The 26,880-nt window shown below is 46.2% G+C and overlaps 1 protein-coding gene across 2 annotated transcripts in view; it reads right to left on the bottom strand.

Annotated features, from left to right (window-relative positions):
- The window catches only part of ANKRD35 (ankyrin repeat domain 35), a 230,343-nt gene that overhangs the window by 38,505 nt on the left and 164,958 nt on the right, over window positions 1-26,880 (bottom strand). For both annotated transcript variants that reach the window (XM_086945353.1, XM_086945352.1), the window contains exons 9-10: window positions 6,651-6,682; window positions 2,121-5,363 (exon numbers count right to left, since the gene is read on the bottom strand). In XM_086945353.1, coding sequence (XP_086801479.1) covers window positions 2,121-5,363; window positions 6,651-6,682 — 3,275 coding nt within the window. The remainder of the gene's footprint in view (window positions 1-2,120; window positions 5,364-6,650; window positions 6,683-26,880) is intronic.

The following is a 26,880-nucleotide window of genomic DNA, read 5'->3' as shown; positions in this document are numbered from 1 at the left end:
TATCTATATTCAAAAAGTTAAATTTTAAAAATAATTACATTAAAAAACTATTACAAATTGAAGACAACATTAAAGATGCATGTGTATATGTACTTTCACATACACAATTAATTACCTATATACTTATATACACATGTATAAGGTTAATGGTAGCCCACTTAAATAGGTAAAAACATGAGTTACCTGAGAAGTAAAAGACCGATCATTTACTTGTGATGTAAAGACCCCTATGTACTTACCTCGATGTAATGACTGTGATTTACCTATATATTTCATATCTTCGTCTAGATCAATAAGCATTATCCAACCCAAGAGGCCCGTCCCATTTAGCCTAGCTTGTTATCCTTGTTAATTGTCTGAAAATTTAGTAGACCACACATGATTTTCGTGGGGGAACAAAGAGCAACGACTAAGGACAGCATCCGTTTTAAAACTGAAAGACCCATATTAAGGATATTTTCCCTGAAATAAAGGCAAGGTCTCAGTGTCAGATCTAACAGATGCATGCTCTTATTCGGTGTAAATTACTTCATGGAATCCACTGTCCATTGCTTACATCACCAAGAATCATATATCACTCATGATGCAACTTACATCTTTCCTAAAAGTACTTACTAGGTGGAAATCTTGCATCTACTATTTGTATCAGATAATCAGAGCTGTCCACTAAAACTGTTAATTTCCGGACCATCTAATGCAGTAGAGGACTCTTTGCATTGATAAGCCTTTAATAGAGGCGGGTCTGCTAAAGCCGGCCACTGTCACAAGGGCACTATTCCCAACAGCTCTCAGTGTCCCGGATTACTTGTACTGGCAAGGTCATATAGAAGCAGGTCCTGGTGGCCTCTATATAAAGCCCACATTTTTATTCCCTGAGCTGAGATCCTGCGTTTTCGCGTATAGCACCCATGTTTTCCCATTACAGTAGAGTGACAGTCGTCAGTCCCATGTTGCCTTCCAATGAGTGTAAGATCCAATAGGACCAAAATACAAGCACACAGAAAAGCTTTCACTTCCAGTCTGCATCCCTATTGCAGAACATTGGCATAACAAAAATCCCATTAGTGACACCCTGATTATAGTCCAAAGTTTCCAGTTTTAGGTTCATAATTATATGCAAGCGACATATTTGTAATCTTGAATTTACTCAGTTGCCTCCATCGGGTTTCCGTATTTGTTTTTAAAACATCTCTGACAAGCAGGTTAGTGATATCGCAAGAGGTGGAAGGTGGAAGAGGAAGCATGCAAGATTTTTCTTGTTTAGGGGTCATACACATCTAATCCACCTTCTTAAAACTGGGATATATATAGTTAATTGACGGAAGAACTGGACAGATGTATAAAACCTGGAATTGTCCTGGCAAATCCGGAATCTCTGCTCAATATACCTAAATCCATTGCTCTGAAAAGGCAACAACCAGGTGATCTGTTACAAACACTTCACTTTGAATTGGGGTCTCAAACTTTAAAAAGTTGATGATTATTTTATGGTGCAGCCTAGCCTACATTCCTTTCTTGTTGGGCCTCTGCTTCCAAGGGATTGACAGACACTTAGAAAATGGCGGCCATAAATTTCCATTTAAAGAATATACTACCAATATATTTTCACGAGTCCCATCCATCAAGGATGTATTTTAAGCCATTAAACGCAATCGGCACCTGTCCATGAAGCTAGGATCTAAGAAGGGCATCCTGTATCAATTAAAGGCAAACAAGACACTTTTCAAACTCAGCTGTAATATCCTCTGTGCCCTGCCAGGTAATAGGATGGCCATTTTAGCCAAAGACAGGACTACAGAGGTTAGAGCCACGGTTATAATTAAAGGTGGACTTCCAGTAATGATGAGAGGCTATCTGCTCTAAAAGTGTACTTATAAAAAGTGTTGATCTGTAAAAGATTACCCTGAAACACATTATGCATGGAAAAATAGGCAGGATAAATATGGGCAAGCCTATTCATCATGCCCCTTGAAAAGAGGATGTCTGACAAAAGTAACATGGCTGTACAGAACACAATCGCCTAAGCCTTTTCCAAAATAAAAGGCCTCCTGATAAGGCACATGTTTTGAGTTTTCAGAGGATTGCAGCAAAACAAAACAAAAAAAGAAAACTGGGCCTACCTTTTTCTCTTTGTTTTCACACATGCAGGAGAGCTCTGAAACCTTTCCGAGGAGATGACTTATATTATCTTGTGATGACTCCGACTTCACCAAATGTTCTACAGCTTGTTCTTCCAGCTTGATTATTTTGCTGACGTGATTTGCATTTGTGTCAATTTGGGCAATGGCCTTGTTTTCCCAGGAGGAAGCCTGTGCAGAGGCCTTGTTGAGCTTCTCCAACATGACCTTCAATTCTTCCTTCAGAGCCTGGATCTGGAATTCCAAAGAACTTTTGACTTGCTCATGTTTCTGGAGATAGCATTCTTCCCGGGACTTCAACTCCTGTGCTTCAATACCTGCATGATCAAGCTTTTGCCTCAAAGTTGTGATCTCATGACACTTGTCAGCCAACATAACCTTGCCAGATTCAAACTCTTCCTTCGCACTTGTAAGACGTTTCTCGTAATCAGAAACAAATTGCATATGCTCATCTTTGCTGACTGAGTTAGTGTTCTTGGCTAGGAGCTCTTTCTGCAGATTTTCAACTTCCTTGTTTGCCCTGGACAATCTATGCCACAGTTCCTCATTCTCGGTAGCTTGTGCATCTACCTTGTTAGCCATGGTTGCCAACTCTTCAGCAGTCCTGAGTGCACTGGAAAGTTTTAGCTCAAGCTCATGAATCTGTGTGTTTTGAGCCTCTAATTGAACAGTCATTGAATTAGAGCCTTCCATGGCCTTTGTTGCATCGGACAGTTTATTTTTAAGGTCCTGGATCTCTAGGGTCTGTTCATCCATTTTGTGAGTCTTCGAGGTGAGGTCTTCGGCAGCTTTTGTTGCACTAAGGAGTTTCGCCTTGAGCTCTTGAATTTCTCTGGTCTGGCTCTCAGTTTTGTGCCTTAATGAATTGAAGTCTTCAACTGCCTTGGATGCACAGGCCAGCTTAAAGTTAAGCTTCTGGATCTCTATTGCTTGGCTTTCTAGCTTTTGGTTTGTTGAGATAAGATCTTGAACAGCTTTAGCAGCAATGGAGATCTTCTCCTCAAGCTCTCTGATCAATGCGGTTTGTGCTTCCACCTTTAGGGCCATTGCACTAAAGCCTTCAACAGCCTTATTTGCTCTCGATAATTTATATTTGAGTTCCTGAATCTCCATAACTTGCTGATCCATTTTGTTTTGCATTAGGGCAACATCTTCAATAGTCTTCGTCGCACTTGAGAGTTTCTTTTCAAGCTCCTCAATCTCTGTTCCTTGAGAATCGATTCTGTGAGTCATTGATGTGAGATCCTCGATTACCCCAATTGCATCAGACAGCTTCTGCTGCAGCCCTTCGATCTCAGCGGCCTGTTCTGTGATCTTGTGGGTCATTGTAGAGAGGCCTTCAGCAGCCTTCACTGCACTGGACAGTTTATTCTGAAACTCTGAAATTTCAGCAGCTTGTTGATCTATCTTGAGAGTCAACGAGGTTAGCTTCTCATTGTGGTCAGCAATAGAAATGAATTGAGTTTGATCCTGCTGTAGAGTATAGTTTTCCTGCTCCAGTTGTAACACTTTCTGCTGAGCCTCCCTATGTTTCCTAACAAGAGTCCCCACATTCCAGAACAACTCCTCCAAAATATCTGTGCTGAAGATCTTGCCATCCTTGTTTTTTTCTTCTTGAATAATTTCTGGAGGAAAGCTGTCCTTGAGCTGGTGCATCTCGCTTATTTGGGAATCCAGTTGCATCTTCAGCTTCTTGGTTCGCTCTTGTTCAGTGGACAACTCATCCGTTAACAGCAAGAAATTCTGCTCAAGTTCTCCCACCTTTCCTTGCACATCCTGCACGGAAACATATTCAGTCAGCAGACTTTTCTGCAGAGCCTTGAGGTCTTCCTGCAGCTTTACTTTTTCTTCTCCTGCATCATTCAATTCCTTCAGTAGTCCTGCATTCTCCAGTGTGAGAACAGAGACTTCTTTCTCTAGTTCTACCACCCTGCTAAATGCCTCCTGTGCTTCTTGACAGTTATTGCTTACAAAGAAGTCTTTATGCCTGTTGGTACAATCTGAAACTAGATGCCCTTCTGCGCTGACTTTCTCTTGTTGCAGTCTTTTACCTTGAGAGGATAGGACCTCTCCCTCGTGCACGGAGGCTGAGCCATTTAAAAATACTGCATCCTCATAGTCGCCTTGGTATCCTTCATTATCTAAAGGTGCAATTGCTCTCTGGAGCTGTGTGGGACTGTCCAGCAGCCCACGGTTGTTTTTCTCCAGGTTAGTAAGCATGTTTTCAAGGCTTCTTACTGTCTTCTTCCAAGATTGTTCACATCTATCCAAGGCCTGAGAAGGCTCTAAATCTTTCTGTATGTTGTTCTGTAGCAAGTCTCCCAACTCCTTTCTTCGATATTTGCTTTCAACTGAAATGGCTTGTTTTCCTTTCTGTATGTTGGCGCCTTCCATTGTTGTCTGGAACAGAAGCTGCCTCACTTCCCTAATGGTGCTGTCTAAAACATTCTGAGCATTCTTGCATTTATTGGATAAAGCTCGCTCCCGGATTCCCATCTTCTCCTCTGCCTCAAGGCGCTTCTCTAAAATCTTCACCAGACCCTTCAGCCTCTCATTCTCACTGGTCATTTCAAAGACTTGTTCATTAAGGTCTTCCATCATGCTGCTCTGGACCCTTTTCCTGCTCTCAAACTGGGAAAGGACAGACCTCATGTTGTCCAAGTGGCCTTCGATTTCAGCCACCCTTTTTAGAGCACTCCCTTTCTCTTCAGAGGCAGCATTGACTTGGTCCCGGAGTTGCACAATTTCCGCTTGATGCCTTTTCTCAAGTTCCTGCAGATTTTCTTCTAAAGTCTCCCTTTTGACCATACTCAAGGTTTCCTCTTGAAGCAACTGCTTCTCGGTCTCGGTCTGCTCATGTTTCTCTTTTATGGCCTGTACCTGTCCTGACAGCATGTCCAGAAAGTGCAGCTGATCAAATCCCTGGCTTAAAGGCCGTGATTCTACTTTTCTCTTTCCTGCCAGGTCACTTGGCTTCCCCTGCAGCAGAGCACTAATCTCCAGAACACGTGCTTTAAACTTATCTTTCTCTGTCCTACATCCCTCTGCAAAGACTTCATGCTCATGAGATTTTTTGAGCAGCTCGTTCTGGAGTTGCTCGACCTTCTTTTGCTGTTCTTCGTACCGTCGCCTCCATTCATCTTGCTGTTGAGCCAGATGGTCGTATCTTGTGTTATTCTGAAGAACAAAGGGGTCATGCGTCTCTGCTTGGACATCAAGGGACTCCTGAAATTACAGCAAACAGGACAGTGGGAATCTTGAAAATGCATGTAGTCAACATTATAATATGATCTACTAGAGCATACTGATGCCAGAATTTTGGCTGACAAACATCATAACCAGCTCACTCTGCCAAATAACTCAATCTGCACCCCACTCATGAAGCCCAACATCACCAGAAAAGTGAGATTGCTGGGATCCTGTTGCGATGGCACCTTCCCTAGCAGTCTGGGCTTGGCTGCACCCATTAGAGCAGGCCTAAGACTGATTTGTGTGTGTTTGGTCCCCATCGATAGTGGTGCAGTGAGGGGAAAAAAGTGACGCAACGGAAAGCGGATTGGATGTATTATCCGCCACAGAAATTAACTCCAGCATTCCAACTACCACTTTCTTCAGTTTTTCTCAGTTAACCCTATTCGTGTCTGCTGGGTACTGACTCAAAACTCATTTGTACCAAGCTTCTTGCTAGCTTCTCCCCCTTATATCTTCCTTCCTTCCTTAACATTTCTATCAGTTATGCCTCGCTCTACTTTTTATAAGACGTGTACCTATGCCTCAGAAGTGTTTTCTTAATGTACTGTTGCAATATATTTGCGTCGCTATGTATGCCATGTCATGCCTCTGCACCTAGAAGTAATTTAGTACGGAAGTGGGCGCATTTCAAAGAACAAAAAATACTTCAATTAACACATAACCCCCCCACCCCCACCCCACCCATTGAATACAGAACTCGTACTCTAACCAAAATCAGTAAAACAGTTGGCTTGGAAACGCAAGTAGTACCACCACAAAGCGAACTGCATAATAGTGAGTCTCTTGGATCCAAATACATCAATCCAGCCAAATAAATAATTACAACAGAAGCAAAGAGCTTTAGTAATCCTAAAAAAGTCATATCTTCCTGCACTTGTGCACTGGTTCTCCAAGACAGACCATAGAGAGGTACTATCACTCTCAGGAGCGCTTTGAACGTAAATGCCTCAATAGGCAATGCATCAAATCTGAGGATGTTGAGAGCTTCTTTGGAATAACTCGCACTTTGATGCATATTTGGTATTTTTTGAGCTTTGAAAGACACATTGGCATCATCATATAGTTGCCAGTGGAAGTCCTAGTAAATGACCACTAATGAGGACAATAGTTCGAATAACCTGGTAAACTCCCAAGATGCTCAAAGATGCATTTTTATTCTATTGGGCTCTAGAATGGGGAAAGTACCCTATAGCCAAGCCCCAATTAGGACCCAGATTGGTTTTGATAGTAACAGTCATTGGAGAGAAGGATGCATCCTACCTGTGATAGGGAGAGATCATCAGTTTCATTTCCTGTAAAAGTAAGAACACACAATCAGATTTAGTCTCTTAAAAAAACTACCTATAAATTACATTACATTGTAAATCTTGTTCAGGGACCTAGTTCAACATATAGCTCCCAACTCCAATGACCTTTTCATCTGTTTTTTTCCATTTCTTACTTGACCAACAAAAAACATGAAAACCCCCAACAAGCATTTTTTCATATTTATTTTTAAACTTGGTTAAGAAACTGGGACGAAGAAGCATTTTTTTCAGTTTATGGCTGTGATATTGATTCTCCACAAGACTGTATGGTGTTTTATATGTTGAATGGTGGTCCGAAGCTGCTGCCTCCAATTCCATGCATGTCGTCCTGCGATGCCTCCCACCCGCCCCAGGTGCATCCATTGTAAACCAAGTGTATGTGCCTGGTTTGATAGAACATCTTTTCAGTGAAGTAAGGTTTTGTGACACTTGACCACGGTCCATGGCCAGTGCCAAGAACAAAAATGCCTTGCTCGTGTAACCTTGCATCCTGTTGAGAATCTGGCAGAGAAACAGGAGTCTAGCATTGTTCTCTGTAGAGAAATAGGGATCCAACATTAGTCTCTGGAATTGGTTTATATTACCTGCACTGAACATTATGGGATGTCTGCCACCGCTATGGAATGTAACATTGTCGATTTACTTTTAGAATCTGGTTTCGATGAAACTGTACGACATCTACAGGAAAGGTGCGCACTTAAGTTGTTGCTTCACCTTGAAGTTTTGGGTATTGTGATATACTTCTAAACCGAATAAGATCTCTTAAACACGCAGGCAGCGTGCTACAGACCTCTTGTTGACTCATACCAAGTAACAAGAATCTTGTCCAGACACGGACATTCGGTACCATTCCGACATTTTTTGTCATACTTTCCTCACTAAGCCCTGAAGATTCGCAGTAGGTTCCCTGCGATGAAACACGTGTTGGCATTAACAAAGGAACAATAAATCATTTATTTAACACCAAGAACAGAACATTTCTCTTTCTTTTTCGGAACTTTTGTACCTGAACCTGGACTAACTGATCCTCATAAAGTCACTCCGAAAGTGTGGATGTACTCTAACTGACCATTGTTTGCTACAAATGTCACTACTGTAATGTTTTACACACCTGTGTAGTGCAGGGGCAATTTTGTTCTATTGTTTGTGTGGATCCTCTGGGTCCAACTTTGGGCGGTTCTGTGAGATTACCGCTCGCCCTTTTGCCTATACCCACCACTTACAGCGCTCTCCATTGTGCGGTCACACGGGTGTGCGCCCAATTCCCTGGTCAAATTTGAAAATCTCCTTGTTGTTTACATATACTGTATTCCAGAGAAGGCTGCCCCCCGCTTGAGACAACTTCATCCATTTCCCTTTGAAATCAACTCTCAGACACTCACCTTTGTCGATACAACCACACGTCCTCTACCACAACCATGGATAGAGACAAGATAGCAACGGACCTTTTTGAGAATCTTGCCAAAGGTGTACCTACACATACGGCCACGGCCAACTCTGGTCCCCCTAGAACAGAGGGCCTTAAAGACAAATTCAAAAGACTAGAAAAGTTAAAAAAACAAGAAAACTCCCGATGGTGGGATGCTAGGACCTTAAAACAATATATGCGAGTTAAACAAATACCTAGAGGTTTGCGCTCCAACATCTTCCCAACGTATGATGATCTTGACATAGACCTTTTAAAAAAGTGGGAGGATTCTGTAACCAATAACTCCTTCTACCTAATGGATATCCTGATAGAAAGCGCAGACCGCAAATCTAATCAACTACTAGGAGAAATCGCTACACTAGAACAAGAGATCAAGGATCTCAACCTACCGGAACCCACTTGTAAAATCGTAAAACGGCACCGGGAACCACAAGAGGGAGTTCAGCACTAAGAAGGTGTATCCGCCTTTCATGAAGTCTATGTCTCGAATTGAGACACCGCATTTATTCTCGTCAACTCCTCCCGGTTTGTGATATACTTCTAAACCGAATAAGATCTCTTAAACACGCAGGCAGCGTGCTACAGACCTCTTGTTGACTCATACCAAGTAACAAGAATCTTGTCCAGACACGGACATTCGGTACCATTCCGACATTTTTTGTCATACTTTCCTCACTAAGCCCTGAAGATTCGCAGTAGGTTCCCTGCGATGAAACACGTGTTGGCATTAACAAAGGAACAATAAATCATTTATTTAACACCAAGAACAGAACATTTCTCTTTCTTTTTCGGAACTTTTGTACCTGAACCTGGACTAACTGATCCTCATAAAGTCACTCCGAAAGTGTGGATGTACTCTAACTGACCATTGTTTGCTACAAATGTCACTACTGTAATGTTTTACACACCTGTGTAGTGCAGGGGCAATTTTGTTCTATTGTTTGTGTGGATCCTCTGGGTCCAACTTTGGGCGGTTCTGTGAGATTACCGCTCGCCCTTTTGCCTATACCCACCACTTACAGCGCTCTCCATTGTGCGGTCACACGGGTGTGCGCCCAATTCCCTGGTCAAATTTGAAAATCTCCTTGTTGTTTACACGCACTTAAGTTGTTGCTTCACCTTGAAGTTTTGGGGACAATTTTTTATTTGACTGAACAGGTCGCTTGGGTGCAACGGCCCCTGTTATGGGTTAGAAGCTGTACAAAAGGGGGTGGTGAAGGACGGAGCATCTGAATCAATCAAACACTCACACCCAGTCAAAAGATCTGGGTTTAATCCATCACCGTTCTTTAACCCACTCCGCCACCCCAGTTCAAACATGGCTATATGCAAATCAGTCTGACCCTGTGCCTCATGGGAACAGTCCAGCCCGAACTGCCAAGCCATGTCTTCCCTGGACTGGAAAGAAGCTTCCGAGGACCGGTTTCTGGCATTCCAGCAGTCTTCAGCCTGGCTTGCTTGAATCCAGTGGCAACGTGAGCAAGGGACTCACGTCTGAGCATACCCTGCCACACTTATGGCGGCCAAAAGCGGTACAAAAGGGGGTGGTGATGAACGGAGCATCTGAATCAATCAAACACTCACACCCAGTCAAAAGATCTGGGTTTAATCCATCACCGTTCTTTAGCCCACTCTGCCACCTCAGTTCAGACATGGCTATATGCAAATCAGTCTGACCCTGTGCCTCATGGAAACAGTCCAGCCCGAACTGCCAAGCCATGTCTTCCCTGGACCGGAAACAAGCTTCCGAGGACCGGTTTCTGGCATTCCAGCCGTCTTCAGCCTGGCTTGCTTGAATCCAGTGGCAAAGTGAGCAAGGGACTCACGTCTGAGCATACCCTGCCACACTGATGGCGGCCAAAAGCGGTACAAAAGGGGGTGGTGATGGAATCCGGTCCTCTGAAGCTTGTTTCCGGTCAGACTGATTTGCATATAGCCATGTCTGAACTGGGGTGGCGGAGTGGGCTAAAGAACGGTGATGGATTAAACCCAGATCTTTTGACTGGGTGTGAGTGTTTGATTGATTCAGATGCTCCGTCCATCACCACCCCCTTTTGTACCGCTTTTGGCCGCCATAAGTGTGGCAGGGTATGCTCAGACGTGAGTCCCTTGCTCACTTTGCCACTGGATTCAAGCAAGCCGGGCTGAAGACGGCTGGAATGCCAGAAACTGGTCCTCGGAAGCTTGTTTCCGGTCCAGGGAAGACATGGCTTGGCAGTTCGGGCTAGACTGTTCCCATGAGGCACAGGGTCAGACTGATTTGCATACAGTCATGTCTGAACTGGGGTGGCGGAGTGTGATGGATTAAACCCAGATCTTTTGACTGGGTGCAAGTGTTTGATTGATTTAGATGCTCCGTCCATCACCACCCCCTTTTGTACCGATGGGTTAGAAGCTGGCCCAATGGGCCACGTATCTAAGTTAACCCTTTTGATGCAAGGAGATCTGCACTACAGGGTAAAGGAGAGTGCCAGAGCCACAAAGTGTACATCTCTCCCCTGAGGGAGTTAAAACCACATTCAAGGGCTGAAGGAAGAGACCTGCTCTTGCCCAGCCCGAAGAGAAGTAAACTGCCTGGCATACTATAGACCTGCTGTAGTTAGACCAGACTAAAGGCCTAGCTGCCAACCATGCTGCTGTGATGACTTTGGTCTGCAATTACAAGCGTAGACCAAAGCATAGCTATCGCTGTCAAGTCAGACCCCGAAGATCATGAATTGAAAGAGCAGAGCTCTTTCTGATTTCCCTATGTGTCCTGTGAGAATTCAAGAACAGGCGACCCAACTGGTTTGCTGGTGAATGAGTTGGGTGTACAAGAACCTCTGAGAAGGATCACTGTTGTGATGCAGCCTGCCTCAATTGTTCTTCCATGCCCTATAGCAAGTAATCCCCAGCTTCTGTGTGATAGAAGAGCATCTCCTCAATGCTCGCACCGCATCACTTAGTAGCTTCGGCAAATGTGTACTTATAGCTTCTGGCGCATTAACCATGCCAGCATGATCACCCTGGGTTGCTCCTGTGAAGGCAAGAATTGAGACTCTGGCTCCAATAAGCTGCCCCCCCCCTCTGTGCTTGCACTTCACTCTTTCACTCTCACCACCTCATGCAGTAACAGAGGTAATGCTGTAAGCACTGGTGGCTACAGTGACCTTAAGAGTGAAGGCTTCTTAGAAGAACTATAATGTGGGAGCAGTGACCTTCTCACTGACCAATTTTATGGAACTATCATATTTCTCTAAATTCAGAACACATATTCTGCGGACCTTTTCTTAATAAAAAAGTGAACGCGGTTATCTGTGCCATTGATCCCTTGCTTCATAATTCCAGAAACCCTGTCCAAAACCTCTGTGTGCGCATTCTAATTTTTTAAAATAAAAAAATGGTATCCAGCAACTTGAGGATGCCTCATCGTGATACTGTTTGTCAAGCTGCATTCTTTCTTGCTGTAGGAGAGACCACGTTACTTCCTTTGGTGAAATGCTGTAGATGCACAGCAGGCAACAGCTGGATGGAGTTAATGCGAGATATGGACAGCCTACATGGAAGAGGTAGGGGCTCTTGGTATACTCAATGCCATTTTAGAAGTAGCATTGATAGGTCCACTCCTACTTTAAAACAGACACTGAGGACCCACACCAGAGGAAGACACTGACCACTGCTGTGACGGGTGTCCTCATAGAATGCAGAAAGCGGTACCATCACCCCCCCCCCTTTAGCGGTTCCCAGCTGTCTTTGCCTTTTTCCATGTGTTTTGACCCTCATGAGGTCCACTAGACGTGCTCCATGTTGTTTTGGATTGATTCGTCACAGACTGTGCTGGAAATGGCAAAAATGTACTCCAGGATTCCATAAATTGGGGGTCAACGTGTGGCAGTGGAACGAGTGTGGAGCCACGAGAGGAGGAGTCTTGAGAAGCGGAGTCTGACAGTCAATATATAGTTTTTTTTAACTCTTTCCCAGAGATATTGGCAACAAGGACAATAAAACGGTTCTTCATTAGTGGCAAAGTAGGTGCAATATTTTAATTTGCCCCAGGTGTCCGCACCAAATACTTCTCTTGTTGGAAATTGGGAGGAATGCTTGCTCAGCATTGCGGATTGATTGAAAGATTACATTTCAAAGGGAAATACAATGTGGTTGCACTATGAACATGAGCAGTTGGTTTTCTGATAAGTGTAGATTATGTGGGTCTGGCTTTTCCCACTCATTAGGACTTCAGCAGAAGTTCTGCAACATCTGTTGGAAGAAACAAATACTAGAAGCAGAACACTTTATTGCTGCTCTGATCGGGGCTCAATGTACTGACAATCATTCTAGCTCATTGCCCTACACACATCTCCCTGTGAATGGTGAGACAGCTGAAACCTACAATTAAACAGGCGACCAGAAGAGATCAGGATTCTTCCAAAGTCCTTGCGAACCCTCCCAATAGACGTTAATGTTGTTTGGGCTTTGGCACCCACCCGCAAAACCTTTTGTGCTCTCTCAGGCCCATAAGGTGTTGCAGCGTTAAAGCAGTCACTCAAGTGAAACTCTAACTATCCTACATTTTAATACTTTACATTAGGAGCTGTCCTTAAAGGATATGGCTCTGAAGGGACACTGAATTGTTTGCGATTACCATGTTATTGAAGATCTAAATCTTTTACCCCCTCCTAGAGTAAGGTCTGAAATGCAATACTGGTGCCCCCAAAACTGGACTAGATCATATAATATACTTTGCTGTCACCATACCTCACATCACATAATGCAACACTGTTGTTCTCATACTGCACATCACATAATGCAACATTGATGGCCCCGTACTGCACTTCATCACATAATGCAACACTGGTAACCCCATACTGCACATCACATAATGCAACACTGGTGTCCCCATACTGCACATCACATAATCCAACACGGGTGACCTCATACTGCACATGACATGATGCAACATTGATGACCCCGTACTGCACGTCATCACATAATGCAACACTGGTAACCCCATACTGCACATCACATAATGAAACATTGGTGTCCCCATACTGCACATCACATAATGCAACACTGGTGTCCCCATACTGCACATCACATAATGAAACATTGGTGTCCCCATACTGCACATCACATAATGCAACACTGGTGTCCCCATACTGCACATCACATAATCCAACACGGGTGACCTCATACTGCACATCACATAATGCAACATTGGTGTCCCCATACTGCACATTGATGACCCCGTACTGCACGTCATCACATAATGCAACACTGGTAACCCCATACTGCACATCACATAATGAAACATTGGTGTCCCCATACTGCACATCACATAATGAAACATTGGTGTCCCCATACTGCACATCACATAATGCAACACTGGTGTCCCCATACTGCACATCACATAATCCAACACGGGTGACCTCATACTGCACATCACATAATGCAACACTGGTGTCCCCATACTGCACATCACATGATGCAACATTGATGACCCCGTACTGCACGTCATCACATAATGCAACATTGATGACCCCGTACTGCACGTCATCACATAATGCAACACTGGTAACCCCATACTGCACATCACATAATGAAACATTGGTGTCCCCATACTGCACATCACATAATGCAACACTGGTGTCCCCATACTGCGCATCACATAATGCAACACGGCTGACCCCATACTGCACATCACATAATGCAACATTGATGACCCCGTACTGCACGTCATCACATAATGCAACACTGGTAACCCCATACTGCACATCACATAATTCAACACTCGTATCCCCATACTGCACATCACATAATGAAACATTGGTGTCCCCATACTGCACATCACATAATGCAACACTGGTGTCCCCATACTGCGCATCACATAATGCAACACGGCTGACCCCATACTGCACATCACATAATGAAACATTGGTGTCCCCATACTGCACATCACATAATGCAACACTGGTGTCCCCATACTGCACATCACATAATGCAACACGGGTGACCCCATACTGCACATCACATGATGCAACATTGATGACCCCATACTGCACGTCATCACATAATGCAACACTGGTGTCCCCATACTGCACATCACATAATGCAACACGGGTGACCCCATACTGCACATTACATAATGCAACATTGATGACCCCGTACTGCCGCCATCACATAATGCAACATTGGTAACCCCATACTGCACATCACATAATTCAACACTTGTGTCCCCATACTGCACATCACATAAGGAAACATTGGTGTCCCCATACTGCACATCACATAATGCAACACTGGTGTCCCCATACTGCACATCACATAATGCAACACGGGTGACCCCATACTGCACATTACATGATGCAACATTGATGACCCCGTACTGCACGTCATCACATAATGCAACACTGGTAACCCCATACTGCACATCACATAATGAAATATTGGTGTCCCCATACTGCATATCACATAATGCAACACGGGTGACCCCATACTGCACATCACATGATGCAACACTGATGACCCCGTACTGCACGTCATCACATAATGCAACACCAGTAACCCCATACTGCACATCACATAATGCAACATTGGTGACCCCATACTGCACATTACATATTGCAACGCTGGTGTCCCCTGGATTGCACGACATCACATAACATGATTGTTGGGTTCACAATTGTATGTCTAAAGGGTGGGTTGCCAGTCTCAGTAAAAGGATACGGATTGGCATGAATGAAGCTATGTGAATAAGTGAAGTGGGTTAAACTGAGACAGGTCAACCTGTGGATGGTTGAAAAATGCATCTGCTGCCTTACTGCACCATAGAATGTGTACTCTTTGTGACACTGCCAGGGAGATCTAAAGAGAAACAAGTGAGAGTGCCGCCCCCTGCATGAAAAACTGTGCCCATTCACTTTTGTATCCCCAAAGTCCTTTTGCAGGTGGTAGGGCATAAGTCCTAAAAAAATAAGTGGGGAGACTAACCAAGTTAGGCAGTATGCAGATGACATCACGGAACGTGACATCTTGGCCCACAACATCACGGTGTGTGATATCGCACATGGAACACAGGAAGTGACATCAGAGGAAGTGGCATCACAAACCATGACTATCCAGCAAATAACATCACAAGAAGTGACATCACATCTTAAGATCTCACACATGTTTAGCTGGTCTATCATGAGCGCATTACACAAACCCTCCTGATTTAGGCAGAGGATTCATGCTTTTGTAAGCTACACATAAAACAATGTTGCCTTTTGCCAGCGTGAAACTCCCTTTACCAATGGATTGAACAAACTAACTGTGCCACCAGTCTACCTCACAAGGTGTAGTATTCCATAGGCAGCATGTTTCCATGTAGAAGTGATTGCTTTAGTTGCCTGCGCTCTTCACAGGTAAGACCGCTCTTCTATGATATGTATGCTTACTCAATCCCACCCACCAATTAATGTGCCTGTGGTGGGCACCTGCATAAGTGTTAGGAGATTGTGGATCATTTTTCAGCCACAGAACAGGTCCCAAAGCAAGACAGAAAAACAGAAAGGGACGAAAAGGAGAAAGACATAGGAAAACAATGCTGAAGGCAAAAAAAATGGATGAAAAAAGAACCATAAAGAACAAGCAAGAGTAGAGTAGTGAAAGAAAAGGATTATGGCAACCTTGGCATTCTGCAACAGGGCTCTACAAGAAAATGTGGGGCTCTATATTTATGTTTTTACAAATTACACACTGCACCACCCCCAGAGGTTACCGGCACATTTAGCAGCAGGCATCTCTCACGTTCTGAATGTTGGCATAACTATATCTAAACTACCCTCCCATTCACCAGCGCAAACGTACAGCTCACACTGGAATCAATACCACCACAACGCCCACCTCAAGCATGACCATAAATTTCACAATAAGAGGTATCAGCGCCACATCAAAATAAGTGTATGCAACCCAGTATCCAAGACTGAGAACGAAATGGTAACAAAGTTAAGTGACAAGAAAAAGGCACATGCAAATTCAGTCCCAACTAACACTTTCAATAAAATATTGGCCTTCACAAGTAAATATTGCTAGTTTGTATATAAAAACTACCCAAGTGAGCAGAGGTAGGAACAGCGAGAGACACCACAAACTATGGTTAGTAATCAGAATCTACACTAGAATACACTTACTAATAAGAACTTGGCAAATCCTATAAATGTTACACTGCGAATATGGTGCACCAGAGATGGCCTACTTGGCCTATGTGACCTGTCAATCAATCAATCAGTGACACTTATAAAGCGCGCTACATACCCGTAGGGTCTCAAGGCGCTGGGGGGGGGGGTGCCGCTACTGCTCGAACAGCCAGGTCTTCAGCTTCTTCCTGAAGGAGAGGTGGTCTTGGGTCAGGCGCAGGTCGGACGGGAGGGAGTTCCAGGTCTTGGCGGCCAGGTAGGAGAAGGACCTTCCTCCTGTAGTCGCTCTTCGGATGCGGGGGACGGCGGCGAGGGCGTGGTTGGCTGATCGGAGGTGGCGTTTGGGAGCGTAGAAGTTGACTCGGCTGTTGAGGTAGCTCGGGCCTTGGTCGTGTAGGGCTTTGTGTGCGTGGGTGAGGAGGCGGAAGGTGATTCTCTTGTTGACGGGGAGCCAGTGAAGGTCTCTCAGATGTCCGGAGATGTGGCTGGATCGTGGGATGTCGAGGATGAGTCTGGCTGAGGCGTTTTGGATCCGCTGGAGTCTCTTCTGGAGCTTGGCGGTGGTCCCGGCGTAGAGGGCGTTGCCGTAGTCCAGTCGGCTGGTGACGAGGGCCTGGGTGACGGTCTTCCTGGTCTCTGTGGGGATCCACCAGAAGATCTTCCGTAGCATGCGTAGGATGTTGAAGCACGCCGAGGAGACGCTGTTGACTTGCCTGGTCATGGAGAGGGAGGAGTCCAGGATGAAGCCCAGGTTTCGTGCATGGTCTGTCGGTTTGGGTGCGGTGCCCAGGGCGGGAGGCCACCAGGAGTCGTCCCAGGCGGAGGGTGAGGAGCCCAGGATGAGGACCTCCGTCTTGTCCGAGTTCAGTTTCAGGCGGCTGGTCGTCATCCACTCGGCTACCTCTTTCATCCCTTCGTGCAGGTTGGCTCTGGCGGCGGCGGGGTCGTTGGTCAGGGAGAGGATCAGCTGGGTGTCGTCGGCGTAGGAGATTATGCTGAGGTGGTGTTTGCGTACGATGGCCGCGAGGGGGCTCATGTAGACGTTGAAGAGGGTGGGGCTCAGGGATGATCCTTGGGGGACGCCGCAGATGACTTCGGAGGCCTCTGACTTGTACGGTGGTAGGCGGACTCTCTGTGTTCTTCCGTCGAGGAAGGAGATGATCCATTCCAGCGCCTTGTCCTGTATTCCGATGTTGCTGAGGCGCCGTACTAGGGTGCGGTGGCAGACCGTGTCGAATGCCGCGGAGAGGTCTAGGAGGATGAGGGCCACTGTTTCTCCATTGTCCATCAGGGCTCGGATGTCATCGGTGGCGGCGATGAGGGCGGTCTCGGTGCTGTGTTTGGCTCGGAAGCCGGACTGTGAGGGGTCGAGGGATCCGTTCGTCTCGAGGAAGGCGGCCATCTGCTTGTTGACGGTCTTCTCGATGACTTTGGCTGGAAACGGGAGAAGCGAGATGGGGCGGTAATTCTTGAGTTCGGTGGGGTCCGCTGTTGGTTTCTTGAGTAGAGCGCTGAGTTCGGCGTGTTTCCAGCTCTCAGGGAAGGTGGCGGTGTCGAAGGATGTGTTGATGATGTCTCGCAGGTGGGGTGCGATGACAGCGTCGGCCTTGTTGAAGACGTGGTGAGGGCAGGGGTCGGTCGGTGATCCGGAGTGGATGGAGTTCATCGTGCGGATGGTGTCTTCGGTGCTGATCGGGGTCCAGGCGTGGAGGGTGGTGGTGGGGGGGGGTGGCTGGTCGGTCGTGGTGTGCGTTGGTTGGTTGTTGAAACTGCTGTGTATGTCCGTGATCTTGTTGTGGAAGTATGAGGCGAGGGAGTTGCAGAGGTCTTGCGATGGGGTGATGTCGTTGTTTCCTGCGCTGGGGTTGGAAAGCTCTTTCACGATGTTGAAGAGTTCCTTGCAGTTGTGTGCGTTGTTGTCCAACCGGTCCTTGAATGCTGTTTTCTTGGCGGCGCGGATCAGCTGGTGGTGTTTCCGGGTGGCAAGTTTGTAGGAGGTCCTGTTGTCCGGTGTCGGTTCCCTTTTCCAGACTTTCTCGAGGGCTCGGCAGTTCTTCTTGGAGCTCTTGAGTTCGTCGGTGAACCATGGGGCCTTCTTGCTGCCGGGTCTGCTAGGCGGGGTCCTCAGCGGGGCGAGTTCGTCCGCGCAGTTGCTGATCCACTTCGTGAGGTTGTCGGCAGCCTGGCTGGGGTTCGCTGAGCTGGCAGGAGGGTGTTGGCTCAGGGAGGTGGCGAGCTGGTCTGCTGTGATCTTGTTCCAGCTTCTGCGGGCGGTCTGTTGCTGGTGTTGGTGGGTCGTCGTTCTCTTGAAGGTGAAGTGGACGCAGCTGTGGTCCGTCCATTGAAGCTCTGTGGCGTGGCTGAAGTCGATGTCTGTGCTGGATGAGAAGACGGCGTCAAGTGTGTGTCCGGCGAGGTGGGTGGGGGTGGACACCAGTTGCTTGAGTCCCAGGTTGGCGAGGTTGTCGAGCAGGGTGCTGGTGTTGTGGTCGTTGTTGTTCTCCAGATGGAAGTTGAGGTCTCCCAGGAGGATGTAGTCAGCGGAGGGGAGGGCATGCGGGCTGACGAAGTCGGCGATGTCCTCGCTGAATTGCGTGCGTGGTCCAGGGGGTCAGTAGATCAGGGTGCCTCTGAGGGTGGTGTTCGGGTTGGTGTGGATCTGGAAATGCAGGTGTTCGGCGCTGGTCAGGGTGTTGTCGGTGCTGGTCGTGAGACGGATGGTGTTCCTGTGGATGATGGCGATGCCTCCTCCCATCTGGTTGGCGTTTCGGTCCCTCCGGACGATCTTGTAGCCCTCTGGGATAGCGATGGCGATGTCGGGAGCTGAAGAGGCGTTCATCCAGGTCTCCGTGAGGAAGGCAACGTCAGGGGCTGTGGCGTCTAGGAGGTTCCAGAGTTCGATGGCGTGTCTGTGGACGGAGCGGGTGTTGAGCAGGATGCACTTGAGGTGGGTGCTGCTGGAGTGCGACTTGGCGGGTGCTGGTGCGGGGCTGGTCCGGATGCAGGAGAACTTGCAGGCGTGGCAGCTGAAAGGTCCGTGGGTGCGTCTTGGAGTGGCTTGGTGGCATTCTGGGAGTCGGCCGGTGTTGAGAGCGATGAGGGTGGCGGCTGAGTACGTCAGGCGGGTAGGTCGAGGTCTTCGAGGTCCAGGGGTCCTGGCGCTGGTCGCGATCCGGTCGCGGACGGGCGCAGACGGGCTTACCTTTGGCGCGCCTTCGGCGCACAATCGGCGCGCCCGCTGCGCGTGACCGCTGCGCGTTCGCACGGTCGCCATTTAAGGCCAAGTGCGCGGGTGGGCGGAGCAGCTGGGAGGCGGGAGCGGGGAGGGTTACAGAAGACAAAAAAGGGGCGGGGACAAGCGGTGGTGGCGGGAAGGGAGGGCGGGGGCGGCGAGGTAGGCGGACAACAAGGAAGGAGAGCAAACACGGGGAAAAATGCAAATACAATGAAACAGGCACAAATAAACGCAAAAACAGGGGAAAAAAAGAGAGTTAAACCAAGCAAGCACAAAAAACCGTCAAAACAAGGGCAAAAACACTCGCAGCGGCGGCAGCCGGCAAACGAGGCAGCAGCGAGGCAGAGGGCAGGCAAGGGGCACACGCAGCAGCTGGTGGCCGTGCGGCGCGGGGGTGTCCCACAAGTGGGTCACACTCACCTGCGTCGCACGGTCGCCATTTAAGGCCAAGTGCGCGGGTGGGCGGAGCAGCTGGGAGGCGGGAGCGGGGAGGGTTACAGAAGACAAAAAAGGGGCGGGGACAAGCGGTGGTGGCGGGAAGGGAGGGCGGGGGGCGGCGAGGTAGGCGGACAACAAGGAAGGAGAGCAAACACGGGGAAAATGCAAATACAATGAAACAGGCACAAATAAACGCAAAAACAGGGGAAAAAAAGAGAGTTAAACCAAGCAAGCACAAAAAACCGTCAAAACAAGGGCAAAAACACTCGCAGCAGCGGCAGCCGGCAAACGAGGCAGCAGCGAGGCAGAGGGCAGGCAAGGGGCACACGCAGCAGCTGGTGGCCGTGCGGCGCGGGGGCTCATCCATTCACTGTAAACTCATCCTGCAGGAGCTAGTCATAGGTAAGCACACATGATCTTTCATTTCTTACATAGCATAACTCTGAAATACATCAGTTTCCCAGACCTAAGATAATCAGAACATTACAGCTACCCTGTGTTATCATACAGTACATCTCAAACTTTTCAGCATCGCTGCAGTAGGTAGGTATGTGAAGAAAAAAATAATACAACCACTGATACCCCGACAGGGTAACAATTTAGCAAAATTTAACACAGCCATACCCATGTCTAGAAAAGTAACTTGTCTCCCTTTCAAGGGAAACCACTCTTCCACATGTAGTGATTGGAACTGGTAAATAAAACACATGTTCAAATAAATGTTTGGAAATATTTTTTTTTCTATGGTGTGATGGATCTAGATACTTCTGGTAGGGCAAGCAGGATTATGCAAGGCAATCCTATTTGAAGTGAAAAATGCAGTTGTGGCATCTGCCTGCCACCCACGCGACAACCTTATGTGCCAAGGATTAAAGACAAAGCATTAACCTTTGCAGTAAAACAGGAGAAATAAAGCGATGTCCATCTAATAGCTGAAAAGAAAAATGTGAAAGCAGAAAACCTGTGATTGATCCCAGCTTCACCAAATTTTGTGATCCTAGGCAAATGGCTCTCGTGTTTGATTTAATAGGATGTAATGTTGCACCATGTGTAATACAGCAGCGGTCTGTGCAGGTAAGAGTGGTGGGGCCGGGTGGGTGGGGTGGGGGCAATTTCGACAGACGATGAGGGAAAATTATTTATTCATTTTTGCCTTAAGTGGCCTGTCGAATCCCCCCCCCCCAAAACCCGGCCCGCAGCTCTTACCTGCACGGGCCACTGCTGGTATAATAAGAATCGAGGCCACATATAGAATGCACTTGACTTTCATGTGGCTTCTGCTGGCCAACCACACTAACCTCACGAAACCAAGAATTTAAGACAAAACATTAACCCTTGATGTTAAATAGGAGAAATAAAGAGATGTCTATTTAGTAGCTGAATTGAACAAATAAAATACAGAAAAACTGTGTGCGGCCCAAGACCTACGTATTTCAGGTGGGGGCAGTAGTGATGATTGAGGGCTGTAGCCCTGGTGCACTGCTCTCGAAATGAGGGCTGTCGCTCTGAGCAATGCTGTGATCTGAAGATGTCGTCTCCCTGAGTGCACTGTTACAAACCCTGTATACAGGAGGGGGCCATGGTGGAGTGAGAGTGCTGTTGCGGTGGAGCAGTGTGCAGATGAGAAGGAGAAGCAAATCATTACCCAAGGAGGAAGAGCAATGATTCAACTACCCAACAATCCAGGAGGACCCAAGACCTGCCACTGGATTCAGGGAAGCTTACTGTATAGGTGGAGATGCGCCTCTGCCATAGCATTGAGACCTCTGCTCACGGCAGGGCCGTAGACGTGTGCCAGGGAACTCCAAAACTCCACCCCAGCAAGAGCGTGTAAAACTGAATACTCAACCGCCAGGCCTCAGGTCATCTTGCTCTAAATGACACTCTACGAGTTGGAGGCACTATGACTTTCTCTTTCTAAGACTTGAACTAACTAGAGGGCCTAGCTGGAATACCGCCTCACATAAATGGGGAATAAGCACGATCCTTTGACAGGGAAGTGGAACTCTAGAGCTGATCCAGGGAAAACAAGTTTGCCTGCCTTAAGATTGTGATATATATGTGCACAAAATACATGGTTGGGTGTACTGGAATGACAATGCAAAACCCATGTAATCTCTATTCGACACACTGTAACACAAGGCAGCTGCATTATTACTATTTTTAATATAGCCACGCAAAAACCATTCTATGAGGCTATTTACTCTTTGCATGTGTGCTACAGCATACATGTAAAGAGGAAATAATTAAGAGAAACAAAGCTATTTCTCCTGGTTATGCCAGCATCAGGTAGGCTCACCAGTTTGTTGAAAACGTATATTTACAAGTCTTTGTAACTAAGGGTTTGCATCAAAATACATGGGTGGATGCACAGGAATGCCAAAGCACTACCCAGCTGCAACGCCAGCGCGGAACAGATGCATCGACATCCTGACTACAGCGAGCAGATTGTTGTATCCCGCGACCGCCGCTACAAAGCCCCTGGAACCCGAGTGAGAACGCCAAACTAGGCGCTCATTCAACTTTATTCAGCCAATTGACGCTGCCACGGGATACAATTTCCCTTGTCAAGATTGTTCCTCGATTTATCTCCTCTTTACGAGGCAGCCCGGATTGGGTAGTCGTGCCAGGCCATTAAAGATATAGCCTCTCGATCGTCAATGTACCGCAACCTCGAGGCCAACATCAAATGAAAGTGCGTCTTCAAATCCACCGCTGGGCTTGATTGTTTAATTCCAGGCATATATTAAGTCCTGATGATGATCCTTTTATCTTAGAGCTTAGGATCGAAACGCCGTCAACACTGTTATGTAGACATACATTGTTATTTATTGTGATTTACTGGTGTATGTTCTACTACTGGGAATACTGCCAATTTAAATTCTAAAGCAGTACCACTTTTTTGCTCAACTCTCCCTTTGCCTGATGTAAAATATTCTTTCCTCTGCACCCCTTTTTCACAAACTTTTTCTTTATTCTGATGAGTTCGGTACAGGCTTGTGCCTCACTTCAAACAATATTATGTTTGTTATGTGATTGAAAGATTCAAATTGACTTTTTGTCAAACATTCCTAAAATAAACTCTATGCCCGGCTGGATATTAGAAGAACTGTACATGGTGTCCGATTGTGGTCCATATGTTATTCATTTTTTCTAGAAACTGTTTTGAGCTTAGGACCTTTGTTCTTTTAAAAAGCACAGGAATGCCAAAGCACTACCAATGTAAAGCCTACATGCCACTAGGTAACGCAAGGCAGGGCAATGTGACTTGCGTTCGATTTTTTTTATTTTTTCTCAAAGCCACACAAACGGGATTAGTGTAGCACTGTAGATCCCAAAATAGATTTTGCATCAGGATTGTGCCAGAAAAGTGACCAACCCTGATGCAAATTCTAGGCCTCAACTTATATATTTATTTTTCAAAACTCAGCCACAAATAATTTGGCAACAAGGAGAAACGGGAGGGTATATCATTTCTGCTTCATTGGTTGCAAAGTCTGAATTTTAAAATATCTTATGGGGTGACGGCACATGCTGTAGAAAGTTTTTTGTTCCCAGTAAATCTGAGGGAACAGTAATAATGGTGAGATAACTGGTGGCTAATGCATTTGCTGGAAAGATGTTTTGTCTCATCCTAGTTTTTGCTCAAAGTAGCACAGCAGGTTAATGAATCTCCTGCAAAGCACAGCATGCAACATGCAGATAACAGATTTTCATTTTATGTAGATATGTAAGTAGGTTATTGCTTTTTTCACCGAAATCCTTTTGATATTAGTCTAGTTAACTAGTTTTGTCCAATCAAGTGCTTATTTACAACTTTCTATATTAGTCCCCGCCCTGTTTATCTGTGAATTTTCCCTCGTCAATTGAGATCTAGCTATTTTGTCTGATGCCCGATGGAGCTACCTGGTTTAGCTATAGGGGAGACAGTCCGGGGATTCCCTTCTTGGACGTCACCTACCCAGTCGGTCTTTAGACAGACTTCCTTTCGTCTCTCCTGTTGTCTCTTCTCGCATCCTCCCTCTATTTATGTCCCTCCTTCTCTCCTCTCTCAATGTATTGAGACTGTACTATTTTGTCTGATGCCCGATGGAGCTACCTAGTTTAGCTATAGGGGAGATGGACCGTGGATTCCCTCCTTAGTCGTCACCTATCCAGTCGGTCTTTAGACAGACTTCCTTTCGTCTCTCCTGGTTGTCTCTTCCCTTATCCTCCCTTTCTCACCTCTCCTACCCCTTAACTACTTTTCTCTCTCCTTTCTCTCCTCTCCTAATTGTATTGGCTATTTTTTGATGCATTGTGTAATTGTTGATCTTTTTCTGTTACATTGTTGATTCTCATGTAAAGCGCTCCGATACCTTCGCGTCTAGTCAGTGTTATATAAAACTCTTTAAATAAATAAAAATAAATACTTGCAGATGCATTGTAATTCTTCTAATCTAGCACAGTGAGCTTACACCTTGTACCCCTCACTGTCTTATGTAACATATTGCACATTGATTTACAAACGTATATGATTTATTGTCAATATATTTAGTATTATATGTAAAACGCTCTGACACCCTGCATTAGGATGAACAGCGCTATAAAATAATAAGAAATACTATTATTTACATAGTTATTTCATGTAAATACTGGGACACGGCAACACATCTAACCTTCTTACAGTGCATGCACATCTATTATATACCAGGTCTGTAAAATAGTGCCTCTCATAAGTACCTCTGAAGTGCTAACAAGCTGTGTGCTTTTGTTTACCTTCCACTGCTTTTACATCTAGGTGTGAGGCTACAAGCTCCCAGCCTGGATATTGGAAAAAAAAGGAGCCAAATGGCCCTTAAATTAGATCCTTGTTGTCGCCCAGCTGGAGTCTGAAATAAAGCCCCCTCCCTGCATGTACGTTGCTACGCGGAATACCAACGCAGGCAAAGAGCAGGTGCTCCTGCATGTGTCCCAGTGTTTGAAAACTACACCGGGAAGAGTCCAGCATATTTTACAGTGGTGCCCAACTTCTTGGCAGGAAGGACGGCGTCCACCCTATGAAAACAGTGGGTGGACGCCATCCACCCGCATGTACCCCCGACTTGTGCCCTGGCAAGTGGGTAGGGTATTTAACATGGGGTGCTTTTTTATTCTATTGTCAGTATAATCTGGGGTTTAAGAAAACTGTAGATGATAAAGAAGTGTTAAGCGAATGAATGGATAAATGCGGTAGAGAAAGCAGTGCTTCGTTTGAGCTGGTGGATGCAGGTGGGGTCCACCGCCACTCATTTTTGGGGACCAGGACTTATATTTGTCACTAGACTTTGACCCAGAAGTAGGGAAGGAAAGACAGAGAAGGGAAAAAACGAGGAAGAGAATGACGAAAAACAGTGACAGAGGGAGTACGTGGAAATGTAAAAGAACCTGCAAAAGTGAAATAAAGGGATGGGGTTGTAGGGTGGTGGACGAAAAAGGATTGATAAGTAATCAAGACTAGACAGTATGTATTTGGTAGCCCAGCATTTCTTTTTGCAGCCCAAAAGCATCCCAGAAAAGCTTTAAGCACACCGAGTGAAAGGTGGAGTGAATTGATAGGTGTGCCGACGGGTGGGCTCAGAACATAAACAGCTTGCTCGCATGACTGCAGAAACTACATTAAAAATGTTTTTACCCCGTTGTCCACTCTATTTTTCAAGCTACAAATAAAAGAGCAGAACCAAAAAGTCTTGTTGTATCATTAACGCATCACTTGTCATATGGTCTTCTGCCACCTTGTGGGGAATCTGCCAGGGTCGGATTGGGATCACAATTCGGCCCGGGCACTGATGAAAAAAGTGGCCCACATTCAAGAGGCGTGGCCCATATTTAAGCGGCGTGGCCCACATTCAAGGGGCATGCCCTTTCATGAAACACCATTTGCACAGACAAGGAATGAAAGTGGGAGGATACTGTTCTTGCACATGACACAGGGCCAAGGTGACAATGGCCTACATGCTGAGCAACTAAAAAAAATAGCAAGGCCCCTTTTTGTCACAAAATTATTCCAGCCCTCCAGCACAGGAGCACCTGAAAAGCAGCAAAGCCCCTGCTATTACTAACCTACTCAGCCCTCCACAGACCTTCAGCTCAGGAGCACATGAACAGGGGTAAGGCCCCTGCAATTAGTAAATTAATCAACCCTCCAGGCCTTTGGCAGGGGAGCACAAAACACAGCTTTCTGGGTCATCCAAGGTAGCCAGGTAGCCAGGGGGGAGGCTGAGGTGAAGTGGTGCATTGGAAGTGCCTTCCTAGTGTGTTCTGGCAGTTTGAGTATTTACCATTTACTGTAGTATTACCCTTGTACCTGTGTATGGTACCCTTTTGTAACTTGCACACATCACTTTTCTCTTGTAACACACTGTTTGCTACCTCTCACTTTTGTTTGCTTTAGATACTTGCACAAGTGCCTCCATTGCCTATGTAACGTTTGTTCTTGTGCTGGAGTGTCTGCCATTAATTGCAGTATTATACCTCTACTTGTATTTTGTACGCTTTTGTAACCTGCACACATATCTCTTTTTCCTCTTGTAACGTATCGTTTGCTCCTCTTGTATTTTGGTTGCTCACTATTGTCACTTTTGATTCATGTAACTTAACGTTTGCTTTTATAATGTGTCCACTTATAATTTTCTCCTCATGTATTATTGCTGTTCCTAGTGTGAAGCGCTCTGACACCTTTGGTAAAGTCCGCGCTATATAAAATCGCATAAATAAATAAATAAAACAAAAAAATTCCAAACATCACCAGGCCCCCACAGCAAGACCCATTCTTCCTCACCCACTGTGCCCTGAATGTGAAGGGCTGTGGGCGAGGTGTTAAGACTAACACCGTTTCTGGGCTGCATGGGGCGCCAGGGGGCCGAGGTACAAATGGCTCAAAGGCCTGAGCAACACCTGGCCCCCAGGG

This window comes from Lissotriton vulgaris, chromosome 12 (genome assembly GCF_964263255.1).
Source record: "Lissotriton vulgaris chromosome 12, aLisVul1.2, whole genome shotgun sequence".
Lineage (NCBI taxonomy): Eukaryota > Metazoa > Chordata > Amphibia > Caudata > Salamandridae > Lissotriton > Lissotriton vulgaris.
Note: the sequence above shows the minus strand (reverse complement) of the source record. Positions and strands in the feature narration are given on the sequence as shown.